Here is a 13,471-nt window from a genome sequence, read left to right on the forward strand (position 1 = left end):
CTGAAACAAATAATCCCTGATTGTGTGATTAATGCGTGACGTGAGAAACAGCCTCATTTTTTGTAATCAGGCCGGTGAGCTGAAGCCGGCGAAGCTTTAATTGCGCTGCAGCAAAATGACTGTTTGATGAAGAAATATGGAGGCTACGCTTAAATGTGTTCCATCAACAAACCTTCATGAGATTAAAAGAAAACAACAAATGCATCATTATAATTAAGTTCATTTCCAATCTGCAGTTATTAGGCTTAATATGTTTGCTGAATGGATGATTTGATGTGACGCCGAGAAAAATGTGTTTTAATTTCATCTGAAGTTAAAGATCAATTAATCTGCGTGGCTGAATAAACTGTTTGTTAATTAGCCGTTCAGTTCATGATCCTAAAAGTTTTGCAAGTAGGACATGTTGAATAAATACATGAAACTGTAATTTTTTTAAATGCAAAATGGTGAAATATGAATTTTAGAATTTAGATTTACATTAATCTTTTTTTTTTTTTTTTTTTGGTTCAAAGATTTTAAAGGCACGATTGGTCATTCTCTCCAGATCCATTTTTTCAGACGTTGGTTGTCTTTAGGTCCTGACAGAATTAATAACTCTCTGTTCTCTGACAAAAAGAACAAAGAAAAATCCGTCATCTGTAGCAGTGTAGAGACAACGTCGTTTCTACACAACGCAAAGGGGGCGTGGCTTTAGAGGGGGCGTGGCTTTAGAGGGGAGGAGGGTGAAGATGGAGCGTTGAGGGAATGCTACTTTAAAAATCATGCTAGTTTTCGTAAATTACCAACCCTGCCTTGAAGCCTGATTATGGAATATAAATGTCGGGTCTAAAGCCACGCCAACGTGAGCAGGTGGAGATGCGTGGTCCGTCTTTATATATCTTTTATATGCTTTGGGACTGCGGTCTTATTTCCCTTCGTCATATTTGATTTTTTATTTTTGTAATTTTCGTTCTCAGGGTTTATTCAGAATCGCTCCCTCGGCATCCAAACTAAAGAAGCTGAAGGCGTCTTTGGACTGCGGAGTGATGGACGTTCAGGAGTACTCTGCAGATCCACACGCCATCGCAGGTGAGAAACTTCCAGCTGAACCCCCTCCCCCACATATACTGCCCCCCCCCCCACACACACACACATACTGCCCCCCCCCACACACACACACACACACACTGCCCCCCCCCCCTGCAGTGACGGCTGATTACCATCGTCTGGAAAGAGAAACTTGCCTCACAGGGGTAGATTTATGAGTTGGCACCGGTGGCTCGTTAGGAATCTAATTTCTGCACATTTCTGGCGAAGACTGCGAGTAAGTGAGTCGTCAGTCCTGACACCTTCACGTCCACACAGAGGAGAAAAAACACATTAAGGGACGGAGGTTGTAATTGAGCTTCTAAACGATCCGGACGTGGCCTGAATCGCCCTCACATTTAACATCCTTTCTGTTTATCGCTCCTGCACGTTGAGTATCCTGCAGCTGCGATCGATGAAGCTCCTCCCGAAGACGAATTTTAAAAGTCTTCGAAAACAGAGGCTCCGAAATTTCTCAGGTCGTGACCTCCAAAAATGAACCGCTGTGTTAAAACACAACCGTTGCTACACGGTGACTCAGCAATAAAAAAAACTCCTCTTCTGTGTTTCTCTTATATCAGACACATATTCAATACGCCATCCAAAAAAAATGTGTGGTGATAAAATTCCAAATATAACTGGGATTAGTGTCAGACTGGTTCTTCATCTTCTGCAGAGGCGGCAGCAACAGAAAAAGAAAGAAGATGTTTTGTTGTTGCTGTCACTGCTTCGCTTTTAAATCAGAACAGCGATAGAATATAAACGAAAGAAAAGCTTTCAAGCTTTTATGCTGCTGTTATTGATCTTTGGAGAAAAGTGTTTGTCTTCACTGGAGCTGACTGCGGCATAATGCGGTCCACAGATGAAGACAATGCTGCTCAAAAAATACCAAACTTTTTAGGAGCTGTGGAAAATGTGTCGCTGTGGAGCGGTGCGTTAATGAAACTGTCTTTAAAAATGGAAAAAGTTTCTGAATGAGTTTCTCCAATCTCAGAGGACAAGAAGACATATTTTCTAAACTTGATGTTACTGTTACGTGTTCCAACATTTCCCTGATGAGTCTCATCTGCTGGTTTGAAGTCTTACTTAACGAAATCCTAATTTACTACAATTTGGCCGAATATCAAGTAAAGAAAGAAGCTTCAGAGCGACTTGTCAACGAGACAACGCCGTCCATCCTCGGATCCAGGGACCGTAAAATCGCAGTTCTACATTTGTGTTATTTGCAGATAGTTTTTGGTTAAACTGACTTCTCAGTTCACTTTTCAGCCTGACAGCACGGAGGACAGAGATTCAGTATTTCCCTCCGTCACGAACAATATGTCCCTTTTTATCAAATATCAAATCAGAGTCAGTCAATCAGCCGTGTTCAGTGGAGCGTGTGGAGAAAGAGAAGACCTCGGATCTCTCCTCTAATGATCCCTTATTAAGCTGGGCGAGCTCCAGCAGAAAATCTAATCTGTGGTCTTGTCCCACTGGAGGTGGTCCTGGTCCTGATGGGGGGTGGGGGTGGGGGGGGGTTGCAGGGATTCATCCTCTATCCGCCTGAGTGACGAGCAGAAGGCTGTCTTTGAAAATAAAAGCAAACTAAAAGATCTTCTGCAGGACTGTCAGCGAGCTTTAATGTGCTTTTAATGTGTTTATTCAGCACAGAGCGCAACATGCCTGCACACACACACACACACACACACACTGATCAGACACTCATGTTCACTCACAAGCTCACAGAGAACGACAGCAGCCTCCGAGCTGTCTCTCGGCGAGGGATGCCCCCGGCTCTGTTGTTTGTCATCCGTCCCACTCGTCCCCGAGGGAAATGAAACTCACCAGACCAGAGAGAGAGAGAGAGAGAGAAGAAGAAAGAGACGAGCCAGAGAGAAGCCCAGTCAGCCGTCACCGTCCTCATCAGCACTGGAAAATTACACTCCCACACGCGGGTGTTGATGAAAAAGTGTTTGGAAATAGTCTTCAGTTTATTTGAGATCGGTTACGGAGTGCGAGGAGGAGGGAGTCTCATCTCTGAGCTGTCAGGGAAGAAGAAAAACAACGTTGTAAAAGAAAGAATAATTCAATTAACAAATGTGTTTTTCTTTCGTCTGTGAATATATTTGTGTGTTTTCTGTCATTCCTGCTCCTGGCCGTTGCTGGTGACAAGGTGCAAAATGACCCAAAAAAATCAAATGACATGGAGCGATGCTGAAGCAGACACTATGAACTCATGCAGTGATGTTTATGTTTATATTTCATGGGAACAACTACATGCATGGGTTTAGCTGGTGTTTGTTCTTTTGTCCTCTGCAGGTGCTTTGAAGTCGTACCTGCGGGAGCTCCCTGAGCCCTTAATGTCGTACGAGCTCTACAACGACTGGATCCAGGCCTCCAAGTCTGTATCTCTCTCCACGTCAGCTTTTCTGTTCAGTGCACTTTAAGCCTCGTCTTCATGCCTGTTTATTTTTCCCCCCCTCGTGTTGCAGCATTCAAGATCAAGACAAGAGACTGCAGGCTCTCCTCAGCGCCTGTGAGAAACTTCCACCGGCTAACAACAACAACTTTAAGTGAGTCAGCGTTAAACTGGATTCAGTTTTTGCAAACGTCGTCCTCAACCTCGATCCCACCAACACTTTAACAACTGCTAGAAAAAAGTGTTGAGTTGCAGTCTAAACTCTAATCATCACAGAGAGCTGGCTCCGCCCCCTCCTCTCACACAGATCAGCATGTGGTGGACACTGTAGCTTCAGTGTTTAGCCACCTCTGCATGTAGAGACACTGTAGCTTCAGTGTTTAGCCAGCTCTGCATGCGGTGGACACTGTAGCTTCAGTGTTTAGCCAGCTCTGCATGTGGTGGACACTGTAGCTTCAGTGTTTAGCCACCTCTGCATGTAGAGACACTGTAGCTTCAGTGTTTAGCCAGCTCTGCATGCGGTGGACACTGTAGCTTCAGTGTTTAGCCAGCTCAGCATGCGGTGGACACTGTAGCTTCAGTGTTTAGCCAGCTCTGCATGTGGTGGACACTGTAGCTTCAGTGTTTAGCCAGCTCTGCATGTGGTGGACACTGTAGCTTCAGTGTTTAGCCAGCTCTGCATGTAGAGACACTGTAGCTTCAGTGTTTAGCCAGCTCTGCATGTGGTGGACACTGTAGCTTCAGTGTTTAGCCAGCTCTGCATGGGTCTGTAAAGCTTTCTGCGTTCTAACCTCTCTCCATGTTTCATCTCCAACATTGATCCTAGTTTGAGCAGCTTTCTGCTGCTGGAGCTTATTAGAAACATGCAGAGGCTTTTTAGCTCGGGTACAATCACTTCTATCTGAAGCAGTTCCACTGCCCGCTTCCATCGCTGCAACACCTGTTCACCTGATAACTGCTCTCATATCTGGCAAACCCAGGGGCGTCCAAAACGGCCGTGTGTGAGAGAAGACAGCACTTCCAACACAGCATGTTTCATGTGGGACTACTTTGCCATTAATTCTTGATGAAACCATAGCTGACTCAGTAACCATATCAAACTCTGCAGCTCCGTTCACTCCTGCAGAAAATGTTTCCCTCTGGAATAATGTCAAGTTACGAGCTCGTTTTTTAAAAGAGCACACAAACAGACGAGATTGTTAAATAAGAAGAAGTGCTGCGAGCTGCACTGGTTGAGATAAAAGCTAAAAACGGATGCATGCTTTTTATTCTCCACACTCGCTGACTCATAGTTCTCACAGTCACGTCCCTGCTAAGTGTGTGAGTGCTTGGGACTGTCCTACTGTCAAACCGTCAAGTGCACGAGGACGACAGGCCAAATGATGCAGCGTCTGAGAGTCAGCCGTCTGCAGACTCTCCTGTGGGACTGACTCTGAGTTCATCATGAGCCTCCCTCAGGGAGCAGACTGAGCCGACCTCTGGGATCTTTGCGGTTTTTTTAGTTAGCAGGATTTGGGGGGTTCATAAAACCACGGCTGCACCAGCCAGTGTTTCTAACATTAGCGAGACAACAATGTCAACACCCACCGGAGATTTTTTAAGTCGTCATTTTTTTTCTTCATCAACAGCGGTAACGTATTCAGTAAGCGTGTCAGAGTGGGACAGCCGTGCATCATTTCTGTTTTCTTCCTGTGCTTAAAAAACTGTTGAACATATTTTCTTAATCTGCTTGTGTTTTGAATATTTACGAGCAGCAGTTTTTTTGGGCTCCACATTTCCCTGTAAGCGTAAAATCTGAGCTCAGCAGAGAGCAGCAGCAGATCTGTGATGCTGTTCCCTCTTGGTGACTCAGGATTACTTTTAAACCTCCCTGTCCTCTTCTCTCCTTCCTAAACCTCTTCAGAAAACCACAAATTAGAAGACACACGCGGCTGCAAGTCAGCAGGTGTCACTCATGGTTACTATGGAAACCCCTCGTGAGTGCGTCCTCTAATTGACGACCTGCCAGAAATAGTAAAGACTGACCTAAAGAAGCCTCGGAGCTCAGGTTTTTTACTGCTGGATCAAGACAAGCACATAAAAAAACCGAAGGAGTTTCATGGGGTCTGAGAGGTAGAGAGAAAGCGACGGGAGAGAAATTGAAAATGTGGGATAGGGAGCTCTTGTCAGTGTCGTCGTGAAATCGCTCAAATAGGGCGTATTTTTAGACGTGCGTCCTCTGAGGAGAACCTGTCAGACCTGTCCAGATGATCGCAGCTCGCTGGAATGAGCTGCCTGACGTTCATTCAGCTGTAGTTCAGATCAGGATGAGTCACACTAGCCCAAGTCTACATCTCAGAGCCCCCGATGGAGACGCTAAATTCATAGTTAGCTCGTCGTGTTTTGTCGACGCGCTCTTCTTCAATGTGTGAGTCTTAAAGACAGACCTGAACACAGGACGGGGACTCGACCTGGATACAGCTCAGTTATTTTTTTGACAGTTGTCACTTCACAAACATGCCTTTCTGAAAAAATAAAAAATAAAATAAAAAAAATTAAACGATAAAACGTCGAGCTGGTAACCGTACTTTGACCGCTCAACACGAACTGAATATCTGCATATTTACAAGCTTTAAAATCTTATAAATATCAGGGGAACCAGAGAAAACTGTTTAGTTTATCAGAAAGGGATCAACTGTTTTTTTCAGAGCAGCTCGTTCACCTCTAAAGTTTAAGAAATAGCAGCACAGATTGGCTAGCGGTTAGCTTAGCTCAGGTTCATGATCACGTGGTAAATAGTGGCGGCAGTAGCTCAGTCTGTAGGGACTTGGGTTGGGAACCGGAGGGTCGCCGGTTCGAGTCCCGGCACGGACCAAGTCCGGAAATTGGTCTGGTAGCTGGAGAGGTGCCAGTCCACTTCCTGAGCACTGCCGAGGTGCCCTTGAGCAAGGCACCGAACCCCAACAACTGCTCTGGGGCGCTCTCTGTGGGCAGCCCCCTCACTCTGAGACCTCTCCATTAAATGCAGAGTGAAAAACCGAATTTCCCCTCGCGGGATTAATAAAGTATATGAAATAAAAAAATAAAAAAAGTGAAATGGAGTTGAGCCTGTGTGTTGTTTTTTCTACACCGCTGGTCATCGACAGCGTCGAACTCTTTTGTCATGTCTGATGTTCTTACAGGAAGTTGTTTTTGGCTGATTTATTTCCTGTCCCGTGCATCTCCAGGTATCTGATTAAGTTCCTCTCCAAACTGACTGAATACCAAGATTTTAACAAGATGACGCCTGGAAACATCGCCATCGTCCTCGGACCAAACCTGCTGTGGATGAACAATGAAGGGTAGAGAGCGACCTCTTGACCTTGAACAGTTGTTTGTAGTTTCTATTCAACAAACATTCCTGGAACTCAAATTAAACATTCAACATTTTCTCTGATTTTGATGAATGTGTTTTATTTTCTGCAATATCTGAAGTGAAGTTTGGACCAAACGAGGATGTTAAAATAGTATGAGTAGAGTTTGAACGCGGGTGAAGGACGTGTTCTTGTAACTTACAGTCTTATCCATCTTCAACTTTTAATGAGCAATTTAACAGCCTTCAGTTATGATGAGGTTTTTAATTTTCTCACTTAATGCTTCTGAAAATGTCCTCGTCATCGCTGCGTCTCCTCGACTTCCTCTCCGCCATTAACAAAAAAAAAAAAATCTTCCTTTCTGTCTGCAGAAACATCACAGAGATGATGACGACAGTTTCCCTGCAGATCGTCGGGATCATCGAGCCGATCATCCAGCACGCCGACTGGTTCTTCCCCGGAGGTGAGGAGGAGTAACACAAAACGCCAGACTTGTTTTTTTAACGCTCGTACGGTCAGGGATCAGTTCAAACAAAAAAAAAAAACGACTTCCTCGTTTCCTGCAGAAATCGAGTTCAACGTCACGGGGAACTACGGGAGCCCGGTCCACACAAACCACAACGCCAATTTCAGCTTGATGCCGTCGCCCGACATGGATCAGGTGGATCGAAGGCAGAACGACCTGAGTCGACGGCCGCTCAGCGTCGCTACAGACAACATGATGCTGGAGTTCTACAAAAAGGACGGGTACGACCCACAGAACACGTCGACGCGCTCGCAATAACAACGCTTAAATGTTGGCGTTTAGCAGGTATCATCTTAAACCTTTAAAAACGATCACACGCTAAATCAAGGAGTCGGTGACAGTGTGGAGACGTCCCCCTCCACCTCTGCGGCGTCCTCACCGCTTCGCTCAGGGTGGATCCCGACTGACAGCTCCGAGGCCACTGATGAGGCACGTGACGTTTCTGCCTGACTTCTCTTTTGACGGGGTCGGACACGAGATTGGGCGAGTTAGAGAATTCCCAGATGATTACACGAGTTTGGTGTTGAGTGTGCGCCTCGGTGGAAATCTCAGTTTCACCATGGAGATGGACAGAAAGAGCGCCGTGTCACTCTTTATCTGCTGCAGACGCATTCAAGCTGAGTAGACGGGGAAACATGAAGAAAGAGAGAGAGAGAGAGAGAGAGAGAGAGAGAGAGGTGACATTTTAGTCTGTGAAATGAGGAATCTAACAATCCTCAAGCTTTGGAGGAGGATTAGCGGAGACCCAGTCAGACGGTTTCATTCTCTTTTCTCTCTCGGTCCCTGTGCGTCTTCTTTTATTGCTTTCATACATCCTGGTTGTTATCAGACCCTGCGGGGAGCCTGAGCCCCCGGCAGCCCCGGGACTACGAGTAGCCCGGCTAATTAAACCTGGAGCGAGTGCGTACTGCGCGTGTGATCAATAGAGCTCGGCTTTTCAAAAGAAGCACAAAGGAACGGCCCTCAGAAGCAGCGGGCTCGGCAACAAAGAGGCTGCCGTTCCTCTGACAGAGTTGGCTTTTATGTACAGTGTAAAAGGTGTTGAACACGTCTGCTCCCCCTCGCTCTGCAGGATCTTTGCTCACGAGCAGAAAAGATCTTGGGGGAAAAAAAAATCGAACCACAACGCCAGCGTCCAGTCAACCAGCGTGAGACCTTTTAAAAATCCTTATGCTAAGCTAAGCTAACTGGTTCTAACGTCTTCCTTGCTGGATGGATCTGAGCTGTATGAAACGATTCAAAACGAAACACTGTGATAGGATAAGACGGACGTAGTCTCAGTCTGACTGGAACAAAACAAAACTTCCGCTGATGTTCGGCGGGAAACCAAATCGCCGCTCTGCAGGTTGCATGAAAGCGTTATTTCTAAACTCTCGTATCCGTTGGGGAGACTTTGACCTAATTAAGACTAAATGGAACAATTATTATCTCTCTTGGTTTTCGCCATGGTTGGGAGCGCTTCAGGGAGAGCCTCTCTCCTCGTTACACTCAGCATGGCGCCGCTCCCTTCGCAGCCCCCCCCCCCCCCCTCGCCAGGCCGGCCTCCCCCGTTTGCTCCTCCATCTTGGCTCTTGTCTTTCTCCTGACAAACTTCCTGTGTGCTTTGATAACAATGTTTTTTAATACGACCAAAGATGGGGGGGGGGCCTTTCTCCTGCCTTTCTCCTGTCCTCATTTTGCCTGTTTCTGTTTTAATGCAGCATTAGGAAGATACAAAGGTACAGTATAGATCACTTTCTCAAGTCATCCTCTCTTCACTTCCTGTTCGTCTCAGCTGCCCGTTGACAGGAACTGTCTGTCACCATTCGTGTGTGTGTGTGTGTGTGTGTGTGTGTGTGTGTGTGTGTGTGTGTGTGTGTGTGTGTGTGTGTGTGTGTGTGTGTGTGTGTGTGTGTGTGTGTGTGTTTACCGCTCCGGTCAGGACTGCCTGATGCGACACACTTGGACTCCTATAGTTCAATGTCTCCGGGAGAGTGTGGGTGACACATTTCACTGTTCACATAAGAAGCATCTTTCTGGCTGAACTTGTTCGGCCTGTAAGTACAACAACTGCTCGTCGGTACGTTCGAGCAAACTGCACAGTGAAGTGCGTTTGGGAAAAACCCGTTTGCTTCCTGTTCATCTCTCTGAAGATGCAACCAGTGGCAAGTTAGCCTAGCTTAGCATTATCACTTGTAACAGGGAGCTAGCTTGCCTGTGCGATTACAACCAGGTACGAAGCGATTTAATTAACACATCATGTGACAGGCTGTAGCTGTAACAGGAAGTGGAAGTGTCAAATGTCACCCATTGGTTGTTAGCCCTTATGGGCGTGGCCTCGTCACTTCACTTCTTCCTCGTCCGTCAAAGCGAAACTTTTCCATCGATCAGGCGATGTTTTGATAAAGTGTGTTTTGTTCTTGCATGTTTAAGGTTGTCGATGCGTCTTGAGGCTGATCCGGCGGTATATGTGATTGACAAGGGGGCGGAGTCCTTTTCATCACTCTCAGCTCTGTTGATTTGTAAAGGGAGTCGAACCCCCGCCTGCACCACGCCCGCACGCCCCCCCCCCCTCCCTCCCTCCCTTTGATTTGATGAGCTTTGCCTCTGTGTCCCAATGCAGCATGGGTGTCAGGGTGATGGACACTACATGGGTGTCGCGCAGGGGATCGTCTTCTTCTTCGCGCAAAAATTCTGCCACGCCGCCAAACGTGCACCCCCCGACCCCGCCCTGTGACGCTCTCATTCCAGAGCAGCCTGGGGAATACGCTGCCTCCCCCTCCCCAACCCCTCCGCCCAATAACAGCGACCGAGCCAGGTAAGGCTGTGGTGCCCCCCCCCCCCCCCCCCCGTCCTCCTGTTTCAGCTCCGACAAACACACCTTGCACATATGCTGCTGCCCCCCCCCCCCTCCCGCCCGCCCCCCCTCCCTCTTTACCGCGTGTGCTTCTGCTGCTGCGTCCACTGCAGCTCCCGTTTCCGTCTGTCGCTGTTTAGTGCTCGTTCTCCCACCCGTCACCTCCTCTGATGCAGCATGTCATTTTAAACATCTTGTTTGTGTCGTGTGGAGTCGTCTATAAACATACAGCTGCTTAAACTGCACATCACGTGGTGCAAAAGTTTCCGCTTCTGCTTGGACAAATTTCTATGTACGAAATTTTTTTTTATTGTTTTTCTGCTGCATGTGCATGAAGGATTGATGTGTTTTGTTTTTGCTGTTAGTCCGAGCATCATTAACAGCATTACCGTCCATTGTCGGAAGGCCCTGCAATGGATGAGGTGACTTTTCTGTTTTATTTTGTGATTTGAAAACCACGGCTCACCTTTCCTTTTCTCCGTGATGTGCCACCTAGAACCCGTATCTCCCCGTCTAACACGATCAATAAATATCACCAGGTTCCTTCCCCTCATTATGCACCAGTCTTAGCAGCCCCCCCCCTCCCCCCCCCACTTCTCCACACCTTTACAAACTAATGAACCCATTCAGAGTTTTCGTCTCTAGGCGCCAATTTAATTCCCCATGAAACATTGCTATGTTTATCATTGCAGCTCGGATGATGCATCCTCCAATTGGTCGGACTCCTGTTACGCCTACCCCTCCCCTGAGGAGGAGAGGCCGCCTCCCCCTTACCCCTCTTCCTCCTCTTCCTCTTCCTCTTCTTGCTCGTCCTTTTCAATCCCGCACCAGCATTTCTACACCCGAGCACCTCCGTGTAAGCGTCCCGTCGCTCCCGGTCCCGAATCCGTCCCTCCCGGCCCGTCCCCTCCCCCACGCCGCACCGGCTACAGCCCGCCTCCGCTCCTCCACTCCCTCAGCCCGTCCCCCCAGCAGCTTGACGTCAACTCCAACCCCAAACCCAGCTCCCTGCACCTGCCCAAACAGACCTCTCTGTCTGAAGCTTCGCATGCCGCCCCGTCCGAAACAAATGGCTCCACCCTTTACATAAAACCCCCGCTCGTTCTGACTCGTCACGATCTGTTCCTTGGCTCCCCGAAACCCCCGAACACCCCCCTATCTGCTCCCCCTCCATGGGCAGCCTGTGCCTGTACCCGGGAGAAAGGAGCCAAGCTGACTAGGTAAATAAGGAAGCCTGACTTACCAACACACCGCACACACAAGTGAAGAGGCCACACAGGGAGGATGAGGGGGGTCAGATGAAGACCCCCAAAACTTCCGTCTCATTTGTTGCATCAGCCGCTGATGGAAAGCAGCGCTGTTTAAGAAAAATTCTCCTTATCATCATCCATCTGTAATTTAACAGCCATGAATGCGATCCATAACTTTCCATGTTGCCAGGATATTCAGGAGCCGGTTGCCAGGCAACAAAGGAAATCCAAAAAGCTTTTCATCGCATACCATTATGAAAAGGGGGGCGTTAATGAGTCATAGCACTACCCAGTCAGCCCTGAGTGGTCGACTGCAGGATCAGACCCCGACGATGAGTTAAAAACAACAACGTGTAATTAATGTGAAGGAAAACATCGAGGACGTTTTATCACGTTTGACATTGAGACAAAACAGCCCAGAGACGCTTCATCCGGAACCTTAAATCCCTGCAGTTTGAATCACGCCTCATCTGCTGACAGTCTAAAGTATAAACTGGTTATGTTGTGACCTTCAGCCCCTCTTCCCATTGGCATTCAGGCTGCGCTGCGCTGTAACACTGAGGAAAATCCATTAAGCCATTAAGGTTGATTCAGGATTCTTGAAGCCCTTCTGCTGCAGCGCAGCGTCGACTGCAGCCGCGGTCACTCAGGAAATCTGACATTGAACTATGAGTGCTCTTATATATATATCTATATATCATTTAATATTTCAGGAGATTTATAGAAGCAGGGCTGACGTCTCATTACAGAGAAGTGAGTGTCTGCTCTCTTTCTCTCTGTCCTCAGCACGCTGAAGAATAAGGAGCTGTCTCCGGTGATCGGGCAGAAGGGAAGCCAGGGAACGATGACCTCTAGTGGGCAGTCGCAGCTCTCTGATAACAGCCCTCACTCTCTGAGGAGAGGTAACAGCCACGGCAGCAGCTGAGGAGAATTCATTTCATGCTCGTTTATCAGTGATGCAGCTTAAACTCTGTTCTGTCCTGCAGCAAAGAAGCTGGCCCCGATCCCGCCCAAAGTCCCTTACTGCCAGACAGGAGCCATGTCCGACCAGTCCACGGGTCAGCCGTCTCCAGTCAGCCTGTCGCCCACTCCTCCCAGCACGCCCTCGCCCTACGGCTTCACCTACCCACAGGGGTACGCCACCATCGGCTCCCCAGGACAGTCCCAGATGGCGACGACCCCGTCTCTGTCCTCGCCGCCTTCGCTGGCCGGGACTCTGACCAAGAACAGGCCGACCCCCAAACCGCCGAGGCAAAGGCCCAGCTTGCCTCCGCCTCAGCCCCCCTCCACCCCCGGCACCAGTCCGCAACCTTTGGAGCACTCGACAGGTCTGCTGGACGGTTTGTCCCCCGGGGAGAGCATGTCCACAGGTAACTCTCACACACACCTGTAAACCTTCAATATCACAGCATCCCCATGTCTACTGGATGGAATGGAGGGTACAGATTAAAGTGCACACATTTTAAATACCTTTATTTTGTTTTCAGATTATTTATAAGAAAGTTCTGGGGAATTTTTTTTTTTTTTTTTTTAAGTCAACAATCCCATAAAAACACCAAAAACAAATGATCCAACAGGTTCTGTCTTAATGGTCACATAGCAGGTTAGGACTATTCAGAGTCTGCCGTCTCTTAACCGGAAGGTCGAGGGTTCGATCCCCAGCTCCTGCAGCAACATGTCCCACGTGCCCTCGGGCAAAACACACTTTAACCCCAACGTGCTCTCGCTGCTGCGTCGGCGGGAATTTAACCCAGAAAGAAGTTATAAAAGATCAAGAATCGTAGCGTCGTACCGCATCACCTTCACCTCCGATAACAATTCATTATGAGTGATTATAATCACATGCAGGGACGTCAACAAGCTGTTATAAACTTTAGATGAGTTATCACACATACGACATTCAAGTCATTGAGACATCAAAGAGAAACGAGGCAGCGTGAAGAAGCAGTCCAGAAGGATTATAATTATAATGATAATACTTTACATTTATACATATATAGCTTTTAGAGGCTCAAAGTGCTGAACAGAGAAAATAAAAGTAAATATAAATCAGACTAGAGT

General features: G+C 47.6%; 1 protein-coding gene across 6 annotated transcripts in view; it reads left to right on the top strand.

The window, feature by feature from the left end:
* The window catches only part of LOC306817383 (rho GTPase-activating protein 44-like), a gene marked incomplete at its 3' end in the record, with an annotated part of 75,877 nt that overhangs the window by 60,546 nt on the left and 1,860 nt on the right, over positions 1-13,471 (top strand). For 2 of the 6 annotated variants that reach the window (XM_079334199.1, XM_079334198.1), the window contains exons 11-20: positions 957-1,068; positions 3,367-3,448; positions 3,540-3,620; positions 6,673-6,786; positions 7,170-7,261; positions 7,365-7,545; positions 9,025-9,042; positions 9,927-10,121; positions 12,197-12,312; positions 12,397-12,780. In XM_079334199.1, the coding sequence (XP_079190325.1) occupies positions 957-1,068; positions 3,367-3,448; positions 3,540-3,620; positions 6,673-6,786; positions 7,170-7,261; positions 7,365-7,545; positions 9,025-9,042; positions 9,927-10,121; positions 12,197-12,312; positions 12,397-12,780 (1,375 nt within the window). Of the gene's footprint in view, positions 1-956; positions 1,069-3,366; positions 3,449-3,539; positions 3,621-6,672; positions 6,787-7,169; positions 7,262-7,364; positions 7,546-9,024; positions 9,043-9,926; positions 10,122-10,852; positions 11,381-12,196; positions 12,313-12,396; positions 12,781-13,471 lie in introns of all 6 variants that reach the window. The other 4 variants (XM_079334201.1, XM_079334200.1, XM_079334197.1 and 1 more) reach the window with 3 other exon arrangements.

Source organism: Symphodus melops, assembly GCF_947650265.1.
Source record: "Symphodus melops genome assembly, chromosome: 21".
In the NCBI taxonomy this organism is placed as follows: domain Eukaryota; kingdom Metazoa; phylum Chordata; class Actinopteri; order Labriformes; family Labridae; genus Symphodus; species Symphodus melops.